General features: G+C 36.5%; 1 protein-coding gene across 1 annotated transcript; it reads right to left on the bottom strand.

The window, feature by feature from the left end:
- Positions 1-567: 567 nt before the first annotated feature.
- Positions 568-18,008, bottom strand: LOC127164509 (zinc finger protein 271). The gene is made up of 6 exons (XM_051108481.1): positions 17,919-18,008; positions 17,083-17,282; positions 9,927-11,204; positions 8,043-8,133; positions 6,412-6,533; positions 568-3,038 (listed from the first exon to the last, which is right to left on the bottom strand). The coding sequence occupies exons 2-6, from the start codon at positions 17,243-17,245 to the stop codon at positions 1,930-1,932; spliced, it is 2,763 nt and encodes a 920-aa protein (XP_050964438.1). The 5' UTR covers positions 17,246-17,282; positions 17,919-18,008; the 3' UTR covers positions 568-1,929.
- Between the last annotated feature and the right edge of the window lie 524 nt (positions 18,009-18,532).

Below are 18,532 nucleotides of genomic sequence, written 5' to 3'. Positions count from 1 at the left end.
ATTAAAGACCCGTCTCTTTAACCTTGCTTACACATAACACACTAACACATTTCTGTAATTCAGATCCGTTAAAGGATTGTTAGGCTGCACTAATTAGGTCAACAGGAACCAGGAACATGCTGCAGTCGGTGATGGGGTCAATAAACACCTCCTGAGTTTGACTATTGAGAAGTTGAGGACTGTTTTCTCTTAATTTTGGTGTGTATTGTATTATTACAATTTTGTTTACAATCTTAATTTTTGCAAGAAAGATTCTTTATAATTAATAGAGCACCTTGTTCCTCGCTGCAGTCACACTCTGCTTGGTAGTGACCTATTTGTTGTCGCAGGTCAAATGATTAGCCACTCGTTTCTCCACGGTGGCCCAGTGCTACCTAGGATTAGTCCTGCCACAATTCATGTGTCATCTCAAGGACTGTCCTGATTTATATCTGAACCATACTATCATAGTGATTGCACTGCAGGTGTTGAGTTCTCAGACCCATTCATTCCCAGAGGTGTGTAAAGATACAAAACACTTTCTTGAAGTAGATAATATTTTTTTTATAAAGATATATATCGCAGCACAATAAGATGTCATTAAAGTTTTCTTCCCAAGGGCAAGTAAAGTTGGAGCCAGACTCCAGTTGCCTCTCGGCTAGGGTCACCCATGCAAATTCTGGTCAAAGGCAACGACAAAGGAATAGTAAAAGTCTGCTGGTCACAGAAATGATGAGATTAGAAGAGTAAAGACTTCCAAGGCAAGTTGGCAAAATACACAGAAAGACCAAGGGCGAAGGCAAACAAGAGGCATCAGAGCTTTAAGAGTCAGCCTGTACAATTTTTAACAGCAAGTCAGTTAATGCAGAAATGCCCTCCTAAGCACAAGACATCAATCCTGACTAGCGGAAAGGAATGGTCATTACGAGTAGACCTGGACAGACCTGGGCTGCAGTTCCCCACTTCTATTGCCTAAACCACACAGAGACCGGACCATGTGGCTTGGTCCAAGATGAGCGAACGGGTGGTGCTAGTGGAACTGACAGTGCCCTGGGAGGATGCAGATCCGGAGGTGTAGAAGCAGAAATCGTCACGGTATGCCGACCTGGTAGCGTCCAGGTCTCAGTCCTAGGATTGCAGACGGGACCAGAAATCTATTGTGCTCCTCCCCTTTCAGCAGTAGAGCACACAGGAGGTGTGATGTTAAAGAGAGTAGAGGGGATCTCAGGAAGGTGATTGTGGAATGTAGATACATTTTTAACAAACAGCTGAAAAAAACTCTTTTTTAATCAAAGATTATGTCCCATAGTGGAGTAGATCAAGTCCATCAACACCCTTAGAGCTTCACAATTGTTTCCTTTTCATGGGTTCAGCAGTTCATTAAAGGGTTACTTAAAGGGTTACCACTGTCAAGGCCCAGAAAAGTATTAAAGACCATGTCTTTCATGCATTTCTGGGCATTGACAGTGGTATTTACTTGGCAGTCAATGGGACAGTCACAAACCTCACGGTTTTCATCTAAAATATCTTAAACTGTGTTCCAAAGATGAACTAAGCTTTTATGGGTTTGGCACGACATGGGGGTAAGCGATTAAAGACAACATTTTTTGGGTGTAGTAACCCTTGAAGTAACGTCAGACCATTTTGATTTATGCTGTTGAATGATTACATGTGCGCATGCAGTGCTTCTATCACTTGTGCAGACTAAACGTATAATTCCTTATTTTTAGTTTAAAAGAAGTATACAAATCACACTTGAATCCACTTGTTTGTAATGGCACTCTTCAAAAAGAACACAAACAGGGTATGAAATGTGCTTTAATATGTAAGTGACCTTAATATGCATGTTTAAGTGTGATGTTTAAATTAGACTGATCACAATTGAATTGTTTTTCACCCAAGTAAATGCACAGATGATTGCTGAAATTGCTCCTTTTTCTAAACCTCTCGTCACTTTAACGACAATGGTAGTTTATTTCCAGAATGAGTTTGCAGATGCCGCTTCAGGCTCGTGTTATTTTTGAAACTCTTTTCGCACTGATCACACTTGTAAGGTTTCTCTCCGGTGTGAAGTCTCATGTGAGTTTTAAGGTTTCCTTTAACGGTGAAACTCTTCCCACACTGAGGGCAGGTGAAAGGCTTCTCTCCAGTGTGAACTCTCATGTGATTCTCAAAGTTTCCTTTGTGTGAGAAACTCTTTCCACACTGACATATAAAGCAGTTCTCTCCTGAGTGAATTCTCATGTGTTTATTAAGGTGTGATTTATATCCGAAACTCTTTCCACACTGATCACAATCAAAAGGTTTGTCTCCGGTGTGAACTCTCGTGTGGCCGTCAAGTTCTTTTTTCTGTTTAAAACTCTTTCCACATTGAGAGCAGATGAACGGCTTCTCTCCGGTGTGAATCCTCATGTGAATTTTAAGACTTCCCTTTACTGAGAAACTCTTCCCACACAGTTCACAGGCGTGAGGTTTCTCTCCAGTGTGAACTCTCATGTGGATATTAAGGGTTGTTTTCTGTGTGAAACTCTTTCCACACTGAGGACACATGAATGGCTTCTCTCCAGCATGGATATTCAAGTGGACTTTAAGGCTTTGTTTTCGATTAAAACCCTTTCCACACTGTTGGCAGGTGAAAGGGCTCTGTCCAGTGTGAACTCTCATGTGGGTCTTAAAACCTTCTTTCCGTGTGAAGCTCATGGGACACAGTTGGCAGGCGTGAGGTTTCTCTCCGGTGTGAATCCTCATGTGGGCATTAAGGGTTTTTCTCTGTGTAAAACTCTTTCCACACTGAGGACACGTGAACAGATTCTCTCCAGTGTGGATTTTTAAGTGGCTTTGAAGGCTTTCTTTTAGACTGAATCTCCTTTCACAGTGTTGGCAGCTGAAAGCTCTTTCTCCGGTGTAAACACTCATCTGGACTTTCAGGTTTGTGGTTTCTGTTTTATAAGTCTGTGAGTAAGTCAAAGATTGTTCTTCAGCCATGAGATCATGATATTTGTCATTCTGATTTTTCTGTTTCATTTCATTCAGACTCTCCTCTTTCAGCGCCATCAGGTCTAGAGTGAACAGAAACAAATGTTAACACCAGTTTAATGCCACAAATATTTTAATGACATGTAAAACATCAAGTCCAACAACACGTACAGTAGGTAGTCAACCAAAATGCCTAATACCACTGTGTATACCGCTGCCGCAAGATCACACTTTCGCAAAATCACCACCAGGTGGCGCAAACTGTATTGCTCAATAAAGCTGGAATTGTGACATTTTCACTTGTAAATAAAAATAAAATAATTAAATCAGCGGTGATGTTAATAACAACAATAATAATGCATTGTAACATTTAATTGCATTAACATTTACATTTACTGTACAGTACCAGCCAGTATTTTTGATTATAGTAGATTATATTTAAACAGGTGTGCAGATGTCATAACAATAAAACAATATAAATGATGGATTATGAGTGATACAGGCCTAGTTTTAATGCATATTATGGCACCATTATGTCACATTAATGAAAGGTCTGAATCTTATATTAAGTAATAATTTGTTGATGCATTTCAGCAGGTCACACATACTTATTATCTGTCCTTTTGTGACACATCTCTGCTATAATGAAAACTATAATGTCCATTAATTACAATATTGTCTTTTTATTAAATCTTTCCTTTGTATTAATTAAAATGTTAGAGCACTCTATTTATATGTTCTTGTGTTATAAGAATATGTATAATAATATATAAGAAAAAGAAATGACTAACATATTCATGGTTAACTGAGAAAAATAAACATGAGGATGCTTTATTAAAACTAAAACGATTGGTTAATGAATCCTTTGAGTTAATATCTGTTTTTTGTCTGTATATCATGTGCGGTGAATCTCCCTGAATTGGTGTTTTCAACCCTGCATGATTTGATGTAAAGTGAGTAATACAAAATATGATTTAAAAAAAATTAAAAAAACACGAATTAGTCAAGAACTACGCCGACATCTTATGTCATCAGGTCTTTATTCACCCCTGGAGCCGTGAGAGGCACTTTTTATTAGGGACGGATGCACTTTATTGGACTTCTTTTGGACTATTGAAAAATAACAGCCATTCACTGCCATTACAAAGCTTGACAAAGCCAGGATCCTTTTGTAACTCTGATTGTATTCGTCTGAAAGAAGAAAATCATATACATCTAGGATGGCTTGAGGCTGAGTAAATCATGGGCTAATTTTCATTTTTGGGTGAACTAATCGCTACATCTCTGATTAGTTTTTGTCTAATTTCTGTCAAATAGTTCCAGTTATTTGTCACGTGTGCTGCTTTAGTCCAGGAGTCTTCAATGTTTCTGTACATTTCAGGTCTTGTTGTCTGTGAATGAGCTGATGACCCCAATCAGGTACATTTGATCAGGGAGACACAGGAAGAGGTTTATTTTATTTTAATTGATTTACAAAGTCATACATTTTAATTCAGATGGACAGTTAAACATTTACTGTGTGACAAAAACAATTAGGAATCAAACTGCTGAGTATCTGAAGTTAGTGTGTGTTCTCTAGTAAAGTGCAGATGTGTAAGCAAAGTCTCCACTATAACATGAAGAGCAATGCACAGTGAGACATTTAGCACTATTTACAAGGCATTATTGCTTTTACAAATAATTGACATTTTTGAATACTTGGCAATTTTCACCTGAGATTTGGAGGAATTGTAGATTATATTTAATAGTTTACACTTTCCAAAAACGTTTTTTAAAAGGTTGCATTACATTGGTAAGGACTTTATACGCTTACAAAATATTTGATTTATAAACTTTTACAAAATCACTTAAGATTAATTTTTTGTATAAAATCAAAAATGTCTAAAACGGTTGTATACATTTAAAAAGCTGAAGTGAACAAAAAGTGTGGAGACAATGTAAATAACAGATTGAATGTGCAGTGTAGAGAACTTCGTTCATTCTATCGTGATCTCACAAACTTGCATTTGAATTAATGAAGCTCTCTACACTGCACATTGAATCTGTTATTTACATTGTTTGTACACTTTTTGTTTGTTATTATGACTGACAAAAACTGCAGTTTGCTTTCACGATCTGTGCTGTGAGGAGCAGGACGCACATCGACAGAGAAGTCTGCAGGTATTATGGCAAAAGACGCCATTGCGCAATGAAACATAGACACAAATATCCCGCTAGTTTTTTGGCCTATATTGCGATATGTTTATATGCAGAACTGAGATCGCTCTCGTAATCTTTTGAATGGGTAAATATAGAAATCGCTTTCATTTCCCAAAAAGCCTAACTAGTTGGAAATGAAACGCTGTCCCCCCTTGAAATTCACTCTCTGGACTCCGTCCCCCTGCATTTCCAGCCCTGATGTGAACACGTCACATTTTAGTATCGGTGCTACTATTTAAGGGAACCATGCAGTGGAAAAGCGCCATAATATCAGTGTTCTACTTGTATATTTGTACATTTATATTTGTCAATACTTCTAGTGACTGAATTTGTGTATAAAAGTATAATCGAGTACTCAGTCGATTATGGTGACGATTAATCAAGTAATTGTATAATTATAATATGTTTTTTTTGTGGGAATAAAAATAGACCTAAGGGAACAATAACCTTTAAAATGACTTAAAATACAGACATAATAACAGTGAGGCAATAATAATTAGTTCAAATAAACTATCAAAAACTAAACAGTTGAAATGCATAAACACTCGAGCTAATGTACATTACGCATTATAACAAATGCCTGCAGAGGGCGTCGATGGCCTGACCATTGTTTTTACACTTTACTGCGTGATCTAATCCTTGTTTAATATTTAATTCAAACGTCCACTGAGTGCCCACTCTTTACGTGGACACTACGTAAAGCTACAGCAACTGTAATTTCTTGAATATGTGGACATCAAAGCTAAGAGTAAGGGTTTAAACTCTTATTTTGAAATTGTAATGAACAGTTCGCATAATGAGAAAGATACTGATGTACTCTCCTGTGTTTTCAGAGGTTTAGAAATGATTTATCTTCATAAATGTGATGAAATGGCGCAGATTGCATTCCCAGATGAATGTTTTAATAAACTCAAACTCACAACAACATGCAGAGATGGAGTTTGAGACGCTCCATCCACACATGTGAATTATAACTTTTATCTAGTTGACTAGTTTCTGGTTGACTAGTAGTTGTTCATATTAAGTATCAGTAGACTAAGCACACATTCAATAATAAACCATTTCAATCATGCTAATGAGCTTTTAATTGCCTACACAGCCAGCAGAAGTAATGATTAAGAATGATTCAGTGTAAAATTGTAAGGAGGCCACATTAACTTCATTTATTGATAAACTAGTGCTTTCTTTGTTTTCGGTGGTACAATAAATAAAATAAAGACCACCATGACAAAGTAAGACTTTGAGAATGAAACCAACCTGTTTGTTCTTCAGTATCTTCATGTTTGACTCTGAATGTTTCTTCAATCTTCACGTCTTCACTCTCGTCTTTAATAAACGCCATCTTTAAGTGGATCTCAGTCTCTTCAGCAGGAGTTTTTCTGTGTGTTTAAGATGAGAATAATGAACAAACTAAATGTGTGTGTGTGTCTCAATCAGCTCCCTAGTTCAGTAGTCAGTGCACTAGTAAGGGAGTCAGTCACAGTCACAGTTCATGGACTCAAATCACCTGATCAGACGCCGATTCATGCAATAACGAAACAAGTGAAATATTCACGAGTGAATTATTAAATCATTTGTTCAAAACACTTTTTCATCATTTTAATATAAAAATTGGTGTACTAAATATATTTTATACCATATATATTAAAATGTTTAACTCATTTAAATAGGCTGCAGCGATAATATTTTGTCACACATTATTTTGTTTAGTTCAGAATCGTGATCTCTGTTTTAAACAAAAACAATCATGACTGTCAATTAATTCGTGCAGCTCTAACACAGATTATACAAACATTTAATATTAGCCATTTATGATGTACATTTGGTATGTATTGATTTGTGGATTATATTTAACGGATTACACTTTCATGAAAACACTGTGAGTGTATTAGTTGTGATCACAGATGTTTGTGTTTGTGTTTGTGTTGTTGTGGTCAGTCTGCTGTGATTGCAGCACTTAAGACTCTGATAAACTTAAAGAAAAAATGTCATTTGACCAAAGTCACTCCCCCAAACCCCCTAATTAATGTAAATATATACAGATCATATGTAATGTAACTAACCCTACATATCAGTCTCATACTTTCACTTTAACTGATGTGACAAGACGTTTTGAAGTTGTCATCAGGTCATGAAAAGCTCTTTTGTAATCTTTGTGTGTAAATGTGTTTGAATGTGTTATATGTGTCAGTGTAAACAGTGATCAGACTGTGTTTGTGATGATCTGATTCACTGTAAGGACTGAAATGAACCGCATCTTTCTTTACTCATACACACGTCAGTGTCACACTCTAAAACAATTCATTACAAAGTTCACTATAAAGCAACCGGGCTACATTAACTTCAACACTTTAAATGTTAAAGACGAACCTTCCTTCAGCCGAGTCTCAGATGAAGGAATGCGGCACAGGCGTGTGACGTCACGACGCCACACCAAAATAAAAGTCCCGCTCAAATAATGAGTTTACACAGCGAAAACACATTCAAGTGATAAGATTAAACAGAATAAATTGCAGAATAGTCCTCTAGGGAATAACAGAGACGTTGTGAAAACTAACAAGTTCATCTTCTATAAGTAATGTGTGGGATGTGTTTGATCTTATTGATTTTAGAAGTAATGTTCTTTTACATGAGCAATTTTGTATATAGAATACACAGATTAAAGATGTATCTGATGATTTCCTTTACTTGGCAAAATATGATTCAGATCTTAGTCCTCTTCTGCACTTATTAAGAGTGTGTTTGTTTTCTAGATACAAGATGCAATAAAACCAGTTTACTAAAAACACTAACTCTATAAGGAGATCTATCACAGGGCTACACTAATCTCTTATGACATTAATAAAAGTCAAAGTTGTGGGAAGAAAGTACCTTTAATATATCCAAACTGTGAGGTGAAGATCAGGAGACTGTGTGAATCTTCATCAGATTCTTGAAGGAGATCAAACAGTCTTGAAGTCTGACTAAAGCGCTGAAACGCTGTGGTTTGATTGAGATGTCAGGAGGTCGTCCTTACGGATGAAGACCAGTGTTGCCAAATAATCAACCGCAGCTTCAAGAACGAGGCCAACACATTAATGAACCAAGTATAAGATAAAAACAGTGCACATTTATCTATTACATTTATGTAGTTTAGTTCGCTTGGCTGTTTCCTTACAAAGGTCCAGAAATTCGTCATGTTTTTCGTCAGGTGTTTTTTTTATTATACTGTCATTACATTGCTGATTGTAGTTTCAAGTGGACACATCTGCGCACTAATCTCAGACAACTTAATCCAGGTGTTTTAATCAAGTCTGCAAATTCATTTAAGAACCAAATTAGCCAGAGATCAGTGATCACCATTAGAAGGTCTGGCATCTTTCAGATCATCTCAGAACGGCCCCTGTTCTGTTTCTCCTTTCTTTATTTAAGTCGTGTGTCTCCTTCAGCTCTTTGGTCCAACGTGACCCGTTTCGTGTTTGTGCCACATTGACTCCTGCATTTTCACTTTGTGGATTTATTTATTTTGATTCAGCACATACATGACAATTGACTAGTGAGTCACTTTAAAGTACATTCTCATTAGTGATGGGTCGTTCTTGAATGATTCATTCATTTTAAACAAATCTTTAATGTGACTCGGGAAGAACGAGTCGTCTCGGGGAGTGATTCATTCAACATCTATTAGGTTCTGTACTGGAATTAGTTCACCTGTTTCGAATCTTGCGGTTTTTAGAGTCGTTCGTTCATCTTATGGAGAGTCACGTGATGAACAAATGACTCGAACCCAAAGACTCGAGAGATGAACTAATCAATTCTTTTTCCAGATCAGACTGCGTTGGTTAAGCTAATTGGGCTGTCACGTGATGAACGAACGACTCAAACCCGAAAACTTGTCAGATAAGAGGTGAGGTGAGCGAATCATAGACTAAAGACCCAGATAAACAATGAATGAATATTTTCTGTTTCTTATAGCATTGTAGTTTTGTCTTGTTTGTAGTGTGATCAGTGTTTGTATAAGCAGTAGACGTGTTAGGGAAACAACACGTAACATTTTAATTATATTTTGCAAAAATGAACGAAATGACTCAAAAAGATTCGTTCATTTTGCTCAAAGGCCGACTCAAAGGTCCGAGTCAGTAAAATGATCTGAACTTCCCATCACTAATTCTCATTAAACTACTAGTAAGCGATAGTTCAGGTTGGATTGAACTCCGATTGGATTTATCTGAAAGAAGAAAGTCATACACACTTAGGATGCCTTGAGGGTAAGTATATCATGGGGTAATTTTCATTTTTGGGCAAAGTATCCCTTTAAGTAGTTTTAGTTAATTTTTCTTAAGTACACTTAATATTATATAATTTATTACTTATATATTATTTTTGCACTTTAAGTATACTATTAGATTCTTATTTAAATGTTTGATTTTATACTTGAACTATACTTAAAATCTTTCCCTCCAAGCATTTTTTAAAGTAAACAGCATTTTTGAACATTTTCACACAAAAAAGTCCCACGTTTGTCGTCTCAACATCTGAACATTCAGTACATCAAAAGAGCGAGCAGAACCTTTGCTTTTAAACAGCACAAAATGTGTTTTCTTTTTAAATCAACACTTGAATCTGAATAATAAGGATACTCTTAAAAGAACACAAACAGGGTCTGACATTCACATGACTTTAATATGTTTAAGTGTGATGTTTTTACTACACTGAACACAACTGCATTGTTTTTCTCCAGAGTAAACGCACAGATGATTGCTGAAATTGCTCCTTTTTCGAAGCGTCTTGTCACACTGTGGATAACGGGAGTTTATTTCCAGAATGAGTTTGCATATGCTGCTTCATATTTGTGTTATTTTTGAAAGTCTTGTCACACTGATCACACTTGTAAGGCCTCTCTCCGGTGTGAACTCTCATGTGAATCTTAAGGTTTCCTTTAACGGTGAAGCTCTTTCCACACTGAGAGCAGGAGTACGGCTTCTCTCCGGTGTGAACTCTCATGTGAATCGTGAGGTTCACCCTGCGTTGGAAACTCTTTCCACACAGATGACATACAGAGCAGTTCTCTCCCGAGTGAATCCTCATGTGATAAATCAGCTGTGATTTACATCTCAAACTCTTTCCACACTGATCACAATCAAACGGTTTGTCTCGGGTGTGAGCTCTCATGTGGCCGTCAAGACTATTTTTCTGTGTGAAACTCCTTCCACATTGAGAGCAGACGAACGGTTTCTCTCCGGTGTGAATCCTCATGTGGATATTCAGGTTTCTTTCCTGAGTAAAACTCTTTCCACACTGAGGACACGTGAACAGATTCTCTCCGGTGTGCATGTTCAAGTGGAATTTAAGGCTTCGTTTTTGATTAAAACTCTTTCCACACTGTTGGCAGATGTAAGGGCTTTCTCCAGTGTGAAGCGTCATGTGAGACTTCAGACGATCTTTGTGTCTGAAACTCTTCTCACACAGTTCACAGGCGTGAGGTTTCTCTCCAGTGTGAACTCTCATGTGGATATTAAGGGTTGTTTTCTGTGCGAAACTCTTTCCACACTGAGGACACATGAATGGCTTCTCTCCAGCATGGATGTTCAAGTGGACTTTAAGGCTTTGTTTTCGATTAAAACCCTTTCCACACTGTTGGCAGGTGAAAGGGCTCTGTCCAGTGTGAACTCTCATGTGGGTCTTAAAACCTTCTTTCCGTGTGAAGCTCATCGGACACAGTTGGCAGGCGTGAGGTTTCTCTCCGGTGTGAATCCTCATGTGGGCATTAAGGGTTTTTCTCTGTGTAAAACTCTTTCCACACTGAGGACACATGAACAGATTCTCTCCAGTGTGGATCTTTAAGTGGCTTTTAAGGCTTTCTTTTAGACTGAATCTCCTTTCACAGTGTTGGCAGCTGAAAGCTCTTTCTCCGGTGTAAACACTCATCTGGACTTTCAGGTTTGTGGTTTCTGTTTTATAAGTCTGTGAGTAATTCAAAGATTGTTCTTCAGCCATGAGATCATGATATTTGTCATTCTGATTTTTCTGTTTTATTTCATTCAGACTCTCCTCTTTCAGCGCCATCAGGTCTAGAGTGAACAGAAACAAACGTTAACGCCAGTTTAATGCCACAAAGACATGAACACCTTTAGACATGTAAAACATCAACAACACATACAGTAGGTGGTGAACCAAAATTACCACTGACAACAGGCCACAACATTAATCTGAATCTCGTTCAGCAAATCACCACCAGGTGGCATAAAGGGTGTTGCTCATTAAAGCTGGAATTGTGTCACTCACTTGTAAATAAAGATACAATATTAAATAAATGAGTAGTAATATTAATAACTAGGCATGCTGGGTATGATTTTTTTTTTTTGGCTGGAATTATTGGCTGATTCTGATACAGATATTGGTCAACTGCATGAAGTAGGGCTTAAAAACCAAAACAAAACTAAATTTGATTGGTTTACGAGCAGAATTGGTATTTAAATGTTTCTGTGTTTCTCTGTGTGTTTTATTCCCTTTCGAAACGAGAGAAATAATATCTGTTAATGAAGTTATTTTAAAAACTTTTTCTTTGTCTATAACAATAATAATAATAATAACAACAATAAAATATAGTGTTTTCTTTGCTCAATGAAAAAAAAAAAAAAAAAAAAAAAAAAAAAAAACAAGAATGTGGTCTTGGTTTCTTGTCATAGCCAAAACATCATCATCATTTTGTCTATATTTTGGCCAAATTTATTTAATGAAAGAAAAAAACTGGCTTCGCTTTAAAGACATTAATGTTTTTTTTTTTTGAGATATTTAAAAATCTTTGCAGCATGGATTAAAAAATGCTCCTCCTATGGGTTTGAAAAGAAAAAAACAGCACAAATTAGTAATGCTGTCTGTCGCATTTTACCATTACATTAAGAAATAATGTAGACTCAAATACCGTAATTTTAAATATTTACAAACATTACAAATACAATTAGGCCATTTTAGTTCCCTTCTCTCCACAACAAGTCCTCTGATGTTGTATTTAGACTAAATATAAATGTCCAGCTGAAACGAATTAATTTGAAAGTGAAACTGAAGCGTATCTCTCTCATTCTGCACCAGTCCACATCTCTCCATTTACAACATATCTGGATGTTCAAATATGATTTATTACGTAAACTATAGTCTTTGTTCTTCACTCGCATTATCCACATAAAATATCATCCTTCACATAAGCCAGGGGTCACCGAACTTGACCCTGGAGGGCCGGCGTCCTGCAGAGTTCAGCTCTGACCTCAACACCCGTCTGGAAGATTGAAGCATACGATTAAGAGCTCGATCAGCTGCTTCAGTTGTGTTTGATTAAGGTTGGAGCTGAACTCTGTAGGACACGGAGCGGTCACTGCAGACGTTACCCCCTAATTTATGGTCATACCGACGTGGGACGGTCATTAGATAGAAGCAAAACATCATTCAAATGATAACGTTTTTGCAAAATAAAGAAAACAGGCTTTCCTGTGAACTTTGGAGCACATTACAGTGATCTGAAACTCAGCACTATTTTATCTTTTGTTTTGTGAAGCTGTTAATGATTTAAGTGAATTATATTTTGTGTACAGGCCCATTTATTTCTTTTCATGTAGCCTATATAGTTTTATTCTGTTTTCTGTGTTCACAGCAGATGCAGGTGTGTGATGTGACCTCGTGTGAATCCGTGTTCTACACTTTCCTGACAATTTTGCTGGTTTCAACTAGGGTTGCATCGATCCGATACTCTGGATTGGTATCGACGCCGATCCAAGCTTTTTGAATGGATCGGATATCGGTGATGCGTGACCGATACAAATTCGATACCGTTACCAGAGTTTCATTAAATGAATAGCAAAATATAATAGTCTACTGTAAAAACTATAATAACTCCTATAAGAACACAATTATTTATTTTAAAATATTGCCTTAAAAATAAATTACATTTAAAATACGTTGCGCTGCTTATGTGAGTGTGACAGGCGAGTTCAGAGGGAGCCTTTTACATGCACAGTCTACCTCAGCGCGGTAAACATGTCGGTAAATATTTTACTCTTGATACAGCAGCTAGTAGCACTGCAAATTGTAATATTTGCCAAGCCAAAGTAGTGAGTGGGCGACACAGCCCAAACTAGGGACTCCCAAATTATACTAGTTGTTAACGAGGATGTCATTCCAACAGTTTCAGTTCTGAAATGTTTTCTGTCTCAGGAGAGAGACACAGACACAGTAGACACATCTTTGCCCGAACCCAACGGGACCCGACGGGGTCGGTCGAGTTCGGGCTTAATTTATATCATTTTACATGGACTCGGCCGGGCTCGGACTTGCGCTCCGGCTTGTGCAGTAAATGAGCGGTCATGTGATGCGTTTCGATTAGCACAAGAAAGATGCGAAAATGGATGTGAGGAGGTGAAACGGAGGCTTGCCTCTGGTGATTACATTTTGGAAAAATTTACAAAACTTGCAAAATTAGCCGGATCAGTACTGCGCATCCCAGCCAGTAGCAGCAGCAGTGAAAGGGTGTTCAGCGCATCAGTGAGCACAGGACCGTGTTAAAGCCATCTGCCATGAATTCAATAAACTTCCACACAAAAACATGTAGGCTAATCTTGGTGAGTAAAGGTTTTTCAAATTCTAACTAAATATTAATTGAGTCTTAAATGCATAATGTAGAGTATATAGGCTATTGGCATTATTCTTTTATTAAATTTCAGATGCTATTCACCGTCGTGTTGAGGCGGATTGTGGAGAGAAGCAGTGAAGCAAGTCCCGCGGAGCCTTTATCTTAATTTCGTTATTGTCATGCAAATTCCCATCCTAATTTAGAATTTACCTTAATTTAATTTGTTAAGAAAGACTCATTTTTATTGGCGCCTAGGCCTATTTAGAGTGCTGAGATGTTACGATGTTACAGAGGACTTATTTTAATTTTTTGTTCCAACTTCCAGGCTAATATTATTATTATTTTAAAATAGATTTGTACGTTTATATAAGTTTAGTTTAATTCATTTTAAAGTTTTTGTCATTAACACTTGTCATGCTCAAATAAGGGTTGGAAATGCTTTCCATATTGTGCAGATTTTCATTCGTTTTAAAATAATGTTAAGCCATCCGATGCCTTACGCATTTGTGACTAGAATGAATTGTTTTTCGTTTCGATTCGTTCTGGAAAAAAATACGCAAGATTTTTTTTTAAGTGATTGGGTGACAGATAACGACCTCTTAAAATTGTATTATATGATCAAATTTGGCCTTTATATAAAATTATTTATTTTAGTTTGTAATTTGTAATTTCTATTCGTGATGTCTGACCAATATATGAAAAGCTGTGGAGCATTATTTATTCTGAAAAATAGATAATTATTTTGTTAACTTTCCCTTTTATTGGTTATTGACTAATTAAATGTAAGATAAAAAAAATATGGGATTTGTGATTAAATAAAGTATGTGACTAAATGCTTAATAAATGGAAATACCCCCACTGATATCGGCCTGGTATCGGTATCGGCTGAATTTTTGGTATCGGACTGGATCGGTTTTGAAAAAATGGTATCGTTGCATCCCTAGTTTCAACACACAAAAGCTGCATATTACCTGCCATTCATTTTCACTGAAATGTAGGCCTAACACTGGACGGTTTGTGTCATTTTCTCGGATAAACACCAGGCGTTGTTATTGTAACTTACTGATGATGAATGTACAGCTGAGCTTCCCTGACACTGACTGAACTTTCCTGCTTTCAGTGTTTTCACTGGACAACACCAACTGTTTTTTGAGCTTCTGTGCATTTTTTAAAGCAGGGACTATGTTCATTGGCATTTTCTAAATCTAAAAACCTAAATCTAAAAATATGAGCAGAAAAAAAAAACAAAACATATATAATATTTTCTATCAAATTTTATTGTTTTACTTTCAGTAGAAGCGTTGTTATTTTATTGGCTTGTGTTTTTTAATTCTGGTATCATTAAATTTGAGTTAAATTAAAAACGTCTCACGAAATTATTTTATATTACTTAATAAAATAGTAAATAAATATTACGAAGCATTTTTGGTTTCAGCCCAGAATTTCCATTTCAGTGCATCCCAACATATTACATGTTTAGATTTTCATACAACAAAATGGGGCCATGAAAATGTTTTGGAGGCGGCTGCAGATGCTGGCGTTTCCTCCGCTGTCGTGCGCACATTCACTACAGAACACTGCTCCGGCGGATGACGTAGGATTGTAGGTGTAGCGTAAGATCTGGTGAGGAGTGACAAACCGGTCATGAATTACAAGTACAAAACGAGGATCTATGAAGAAAAATGTTGGAGGAACTCAAAAGCCAAGAGGAGAGAATTTTGCTAAAATAAAAGAAAAAAAAAAAGTAAATTTTGCTTCCTCTGTTGCTGTTAACAAATCTTGTTTCTTGTGAGACTAGTATACTCTCACCGAACCTTACACCACACCAATCATATTCATTTTAGTGAACACCCTCCAAATCTTTAAATTGCTGCCAGCCAATCGCTGCATTGCTGATCGATGTTTTGAGCATCGACACATCTGCCCTTTCCAGGGAACAAGAGAACGCAGACTAATCTTAAGACGACAAAATGCAGGTATTTTAATCAAACCTGCAAATTCATACGAGGAACTAAATCAGCCAGAGATCAGTTACCGGCGTCTTTCGAATCATCTCAGATATTAAGTGAGGAATGAAGATCGGAGCCCGGTTGCATAAAGCACCTTAAATGTAATTTTCCCTTAAGTTTCCCTTACACTTATGGGCGCTGCATAAAATATCCCTTAAATCTTAAGAGTTTCTTTAGTTGAAACGTCAAAAATCCTTAGAATTTCTCTTAAGTATCCCTTAAAACGCTTTAAGTGTTGTATAAAGCCCTTTAGCTGTCATTTAACATAAGGTATGGAGAATGTCACCTTAAGTGTTTCACAGCGCGCTGATTCAATCCACGATCGGCGTCTTTATATGTTAAACAGATTTTAATTAAGGCCTTTATTCACATATAACCACTGATCAAATTACATTCACACATCATACCTCAATTTATATTCTATATTTTATTCCTGTATTTTCCTACATATTTCCTCGATATGATTTGAAAAACACACATAAACCGTATATTGTCATAATCGTGTGTTTATTGTGCTTATGTTTCAGTTTAGCTGCAGCGATTACTGCTGTATTCCATCATAACATGCTTCTATGAGTCCGGATTGGATTTTCAGCACAAGAGCGCCCTCCGGCTTCGAGTATGAATGAAATATACACAACATGATGGAGTTCAGCGATTCATAATGTTCACATCACCTCAGAAACTCAATAAAATGATTTTTCAGAATTTTTCGTTTTGAGTGAATTGTCAGTTTGAGTTTCCGTCTCGCTTGGTCTTTCTCGTTTATATTTGATTTTCTTTTTTTGTTCTCCTTATCCGTGTTATGTTGTTTTCTGTGAAAACTTACACCGCTATCTGCATTAACAAATAACGTGTCCATGTAGAATTTTTAACTGCAAACCTTGAGTCGCTGTCGTAAAACACTTAACGGTTTCCCTTTAGTAAAGGAAGTGTTTAAGCGATTATATGCAACACCCTTAAATCATGTCTTAAGTTTTATACTTAAGGGAAAAACTTCAGGTTCTTTATGCAACTGGGCAAAGAGCCCTCATCAACACATCACAACAACAACAAACTACAGTTTAACCACAGTCTGAACCACAGATACTCTCTAGTAGAGTTACACACTCTCACATAATTCAGTGATATAAATGAATTATTTTCATTGCTTTTTAACTGAGCTGTAGATATGGGTTTAATGTTACACAAAATAATTATTTTGGCTATTCTTTTATTATTTTTCTTTTCTTGCAACGTCATTCATTTTGTCACGAGTTACATGTAGTAAACACACTAAAGAGACTCATGAAGAAAGACTTTGAGAATGAAACCAACCTGTTTGTTCCTCAGTGTCTTCATGTTTGACTTTAATCCTCACGTCTTTACTCTCATCTTTAATAAACTCCATCTTTGTTTGTTGTTCTTCAGTATCTTCATGTTTGACTCTGAATGTTTCTTCAATCTTCACTTCTTCACTCTCGTCTTTAATAAACGCCATCTTTAAGTGGATCTCAGTCTCTTCAGCAGGAGTTTTTCTGTGTGTTTAAGATGAGAATAATGAACAAACTAAATGTGTGTGTGCGTCTCAATCAGCTCCCTAGTTCAGTAGTCAGTGCACTAGTAAGGGAGTCAGTCACAGTCACAGTTCATGGACTCAAATCACCTGATTACACAAAAACACTCACAACCAGCACTGCACATTAATAGAAGAACAGATCACACACACAGTTAATACTCAGGTATGTGTGATGTACATCTGGTGTGTATTGATTTGTGGATTATATTTACTGCATTAGTCTTTCATGAAAACATTGTTAGTGTGTTTGTAAAGTGCTCATTACAGACGCTTGTGTTGTTGTTCTTGTTGAATTTACACTGGTTTACAAACAGTGAATCATTTTGAGAAGCATTTGTTTCAATTAATCTGAGTTAAAAAGCTCAGTTTGTGTCTCATTACTGAGCAGTGATCAGTGTTTCTGATGAAGTGCTTCAGTGTGTCTGGAGTGAAATGAGACTCATGTTTTCTGATGATGCGCTCATAAACACTGTGTTCATCGACCTGAGTAAACACATCAGTGTGACTTACGAAAATACACAGCTCATTTAAAAGACCACTACAAAAAACGGGCTGCATTCATTTAAACATTTAAAAACAAACTTTAAAAACGCACCTTTTTCCAGCTGAGGCACAGTCGAAGGTGTGCGGCGCAGCCTCGTGACGTCACATCACCGCACCAAAATAAAAGTCCCGTTTAAACGAGTAAAACGAGTGTCGACACCGAAAACATATTCAAGTAATAAAATTAAGGATTGATTCGAAGGATAAATCAGAGATTTGTAAAAGCGATCAATACCACTGAGATTTGTTTTCAATGCTATGTGTATGCAAATGTGAAGTGATTCCAATTATAACAACTCCAGAGCATTTGTTACATTTTCAATCATCCGTTTTTTTTAATTGCATCAACTTTACAAACAAACAAGGGACATAATCACATTCCAGTCTTGTTCAGCCCATAACTAAAAATAGAACAAAAAAAATACATCATCAAAATAAACAAAACTAAAACAGAAATGAAAAACAAAGTAAATAAATTAAAATGCATTAAAAATAAATAAAATACAACAAAATGTCCTTTTAAATCAATTTATACAAATCCAAGAGAGAAGTCAGCTTAAGGGCTTTATTGTTCTTATCAAATTTTAAAGATTTAGATTTAACTAAATATTTCAACTGTGAACAAGAATCATAATATTTGTATGGAGCTAATAATTGATTACATAG

The sequence above is a fragment of the Labeo rohita genome, chromosome 4, assembly GCF_022985175.1.
Source record: "Labeo rohita strain BAU-BD-2019 chromosome 4, IGBB_LRoh.1.0, whole genome shotgun sequence".
In the NCBI taxonomy this organism is placed as follows: Eukaryota; Metazoa; Chordata; class Actinopteri; order Cypriniformes; family Cyprinidae; genus Labeo; species Labeo rohita.
The sequence above is the reverse complement of the archived record's forward strand: the minus strand, read 5'-3'. Positions and strand labels throughout refer to the sequence as shown.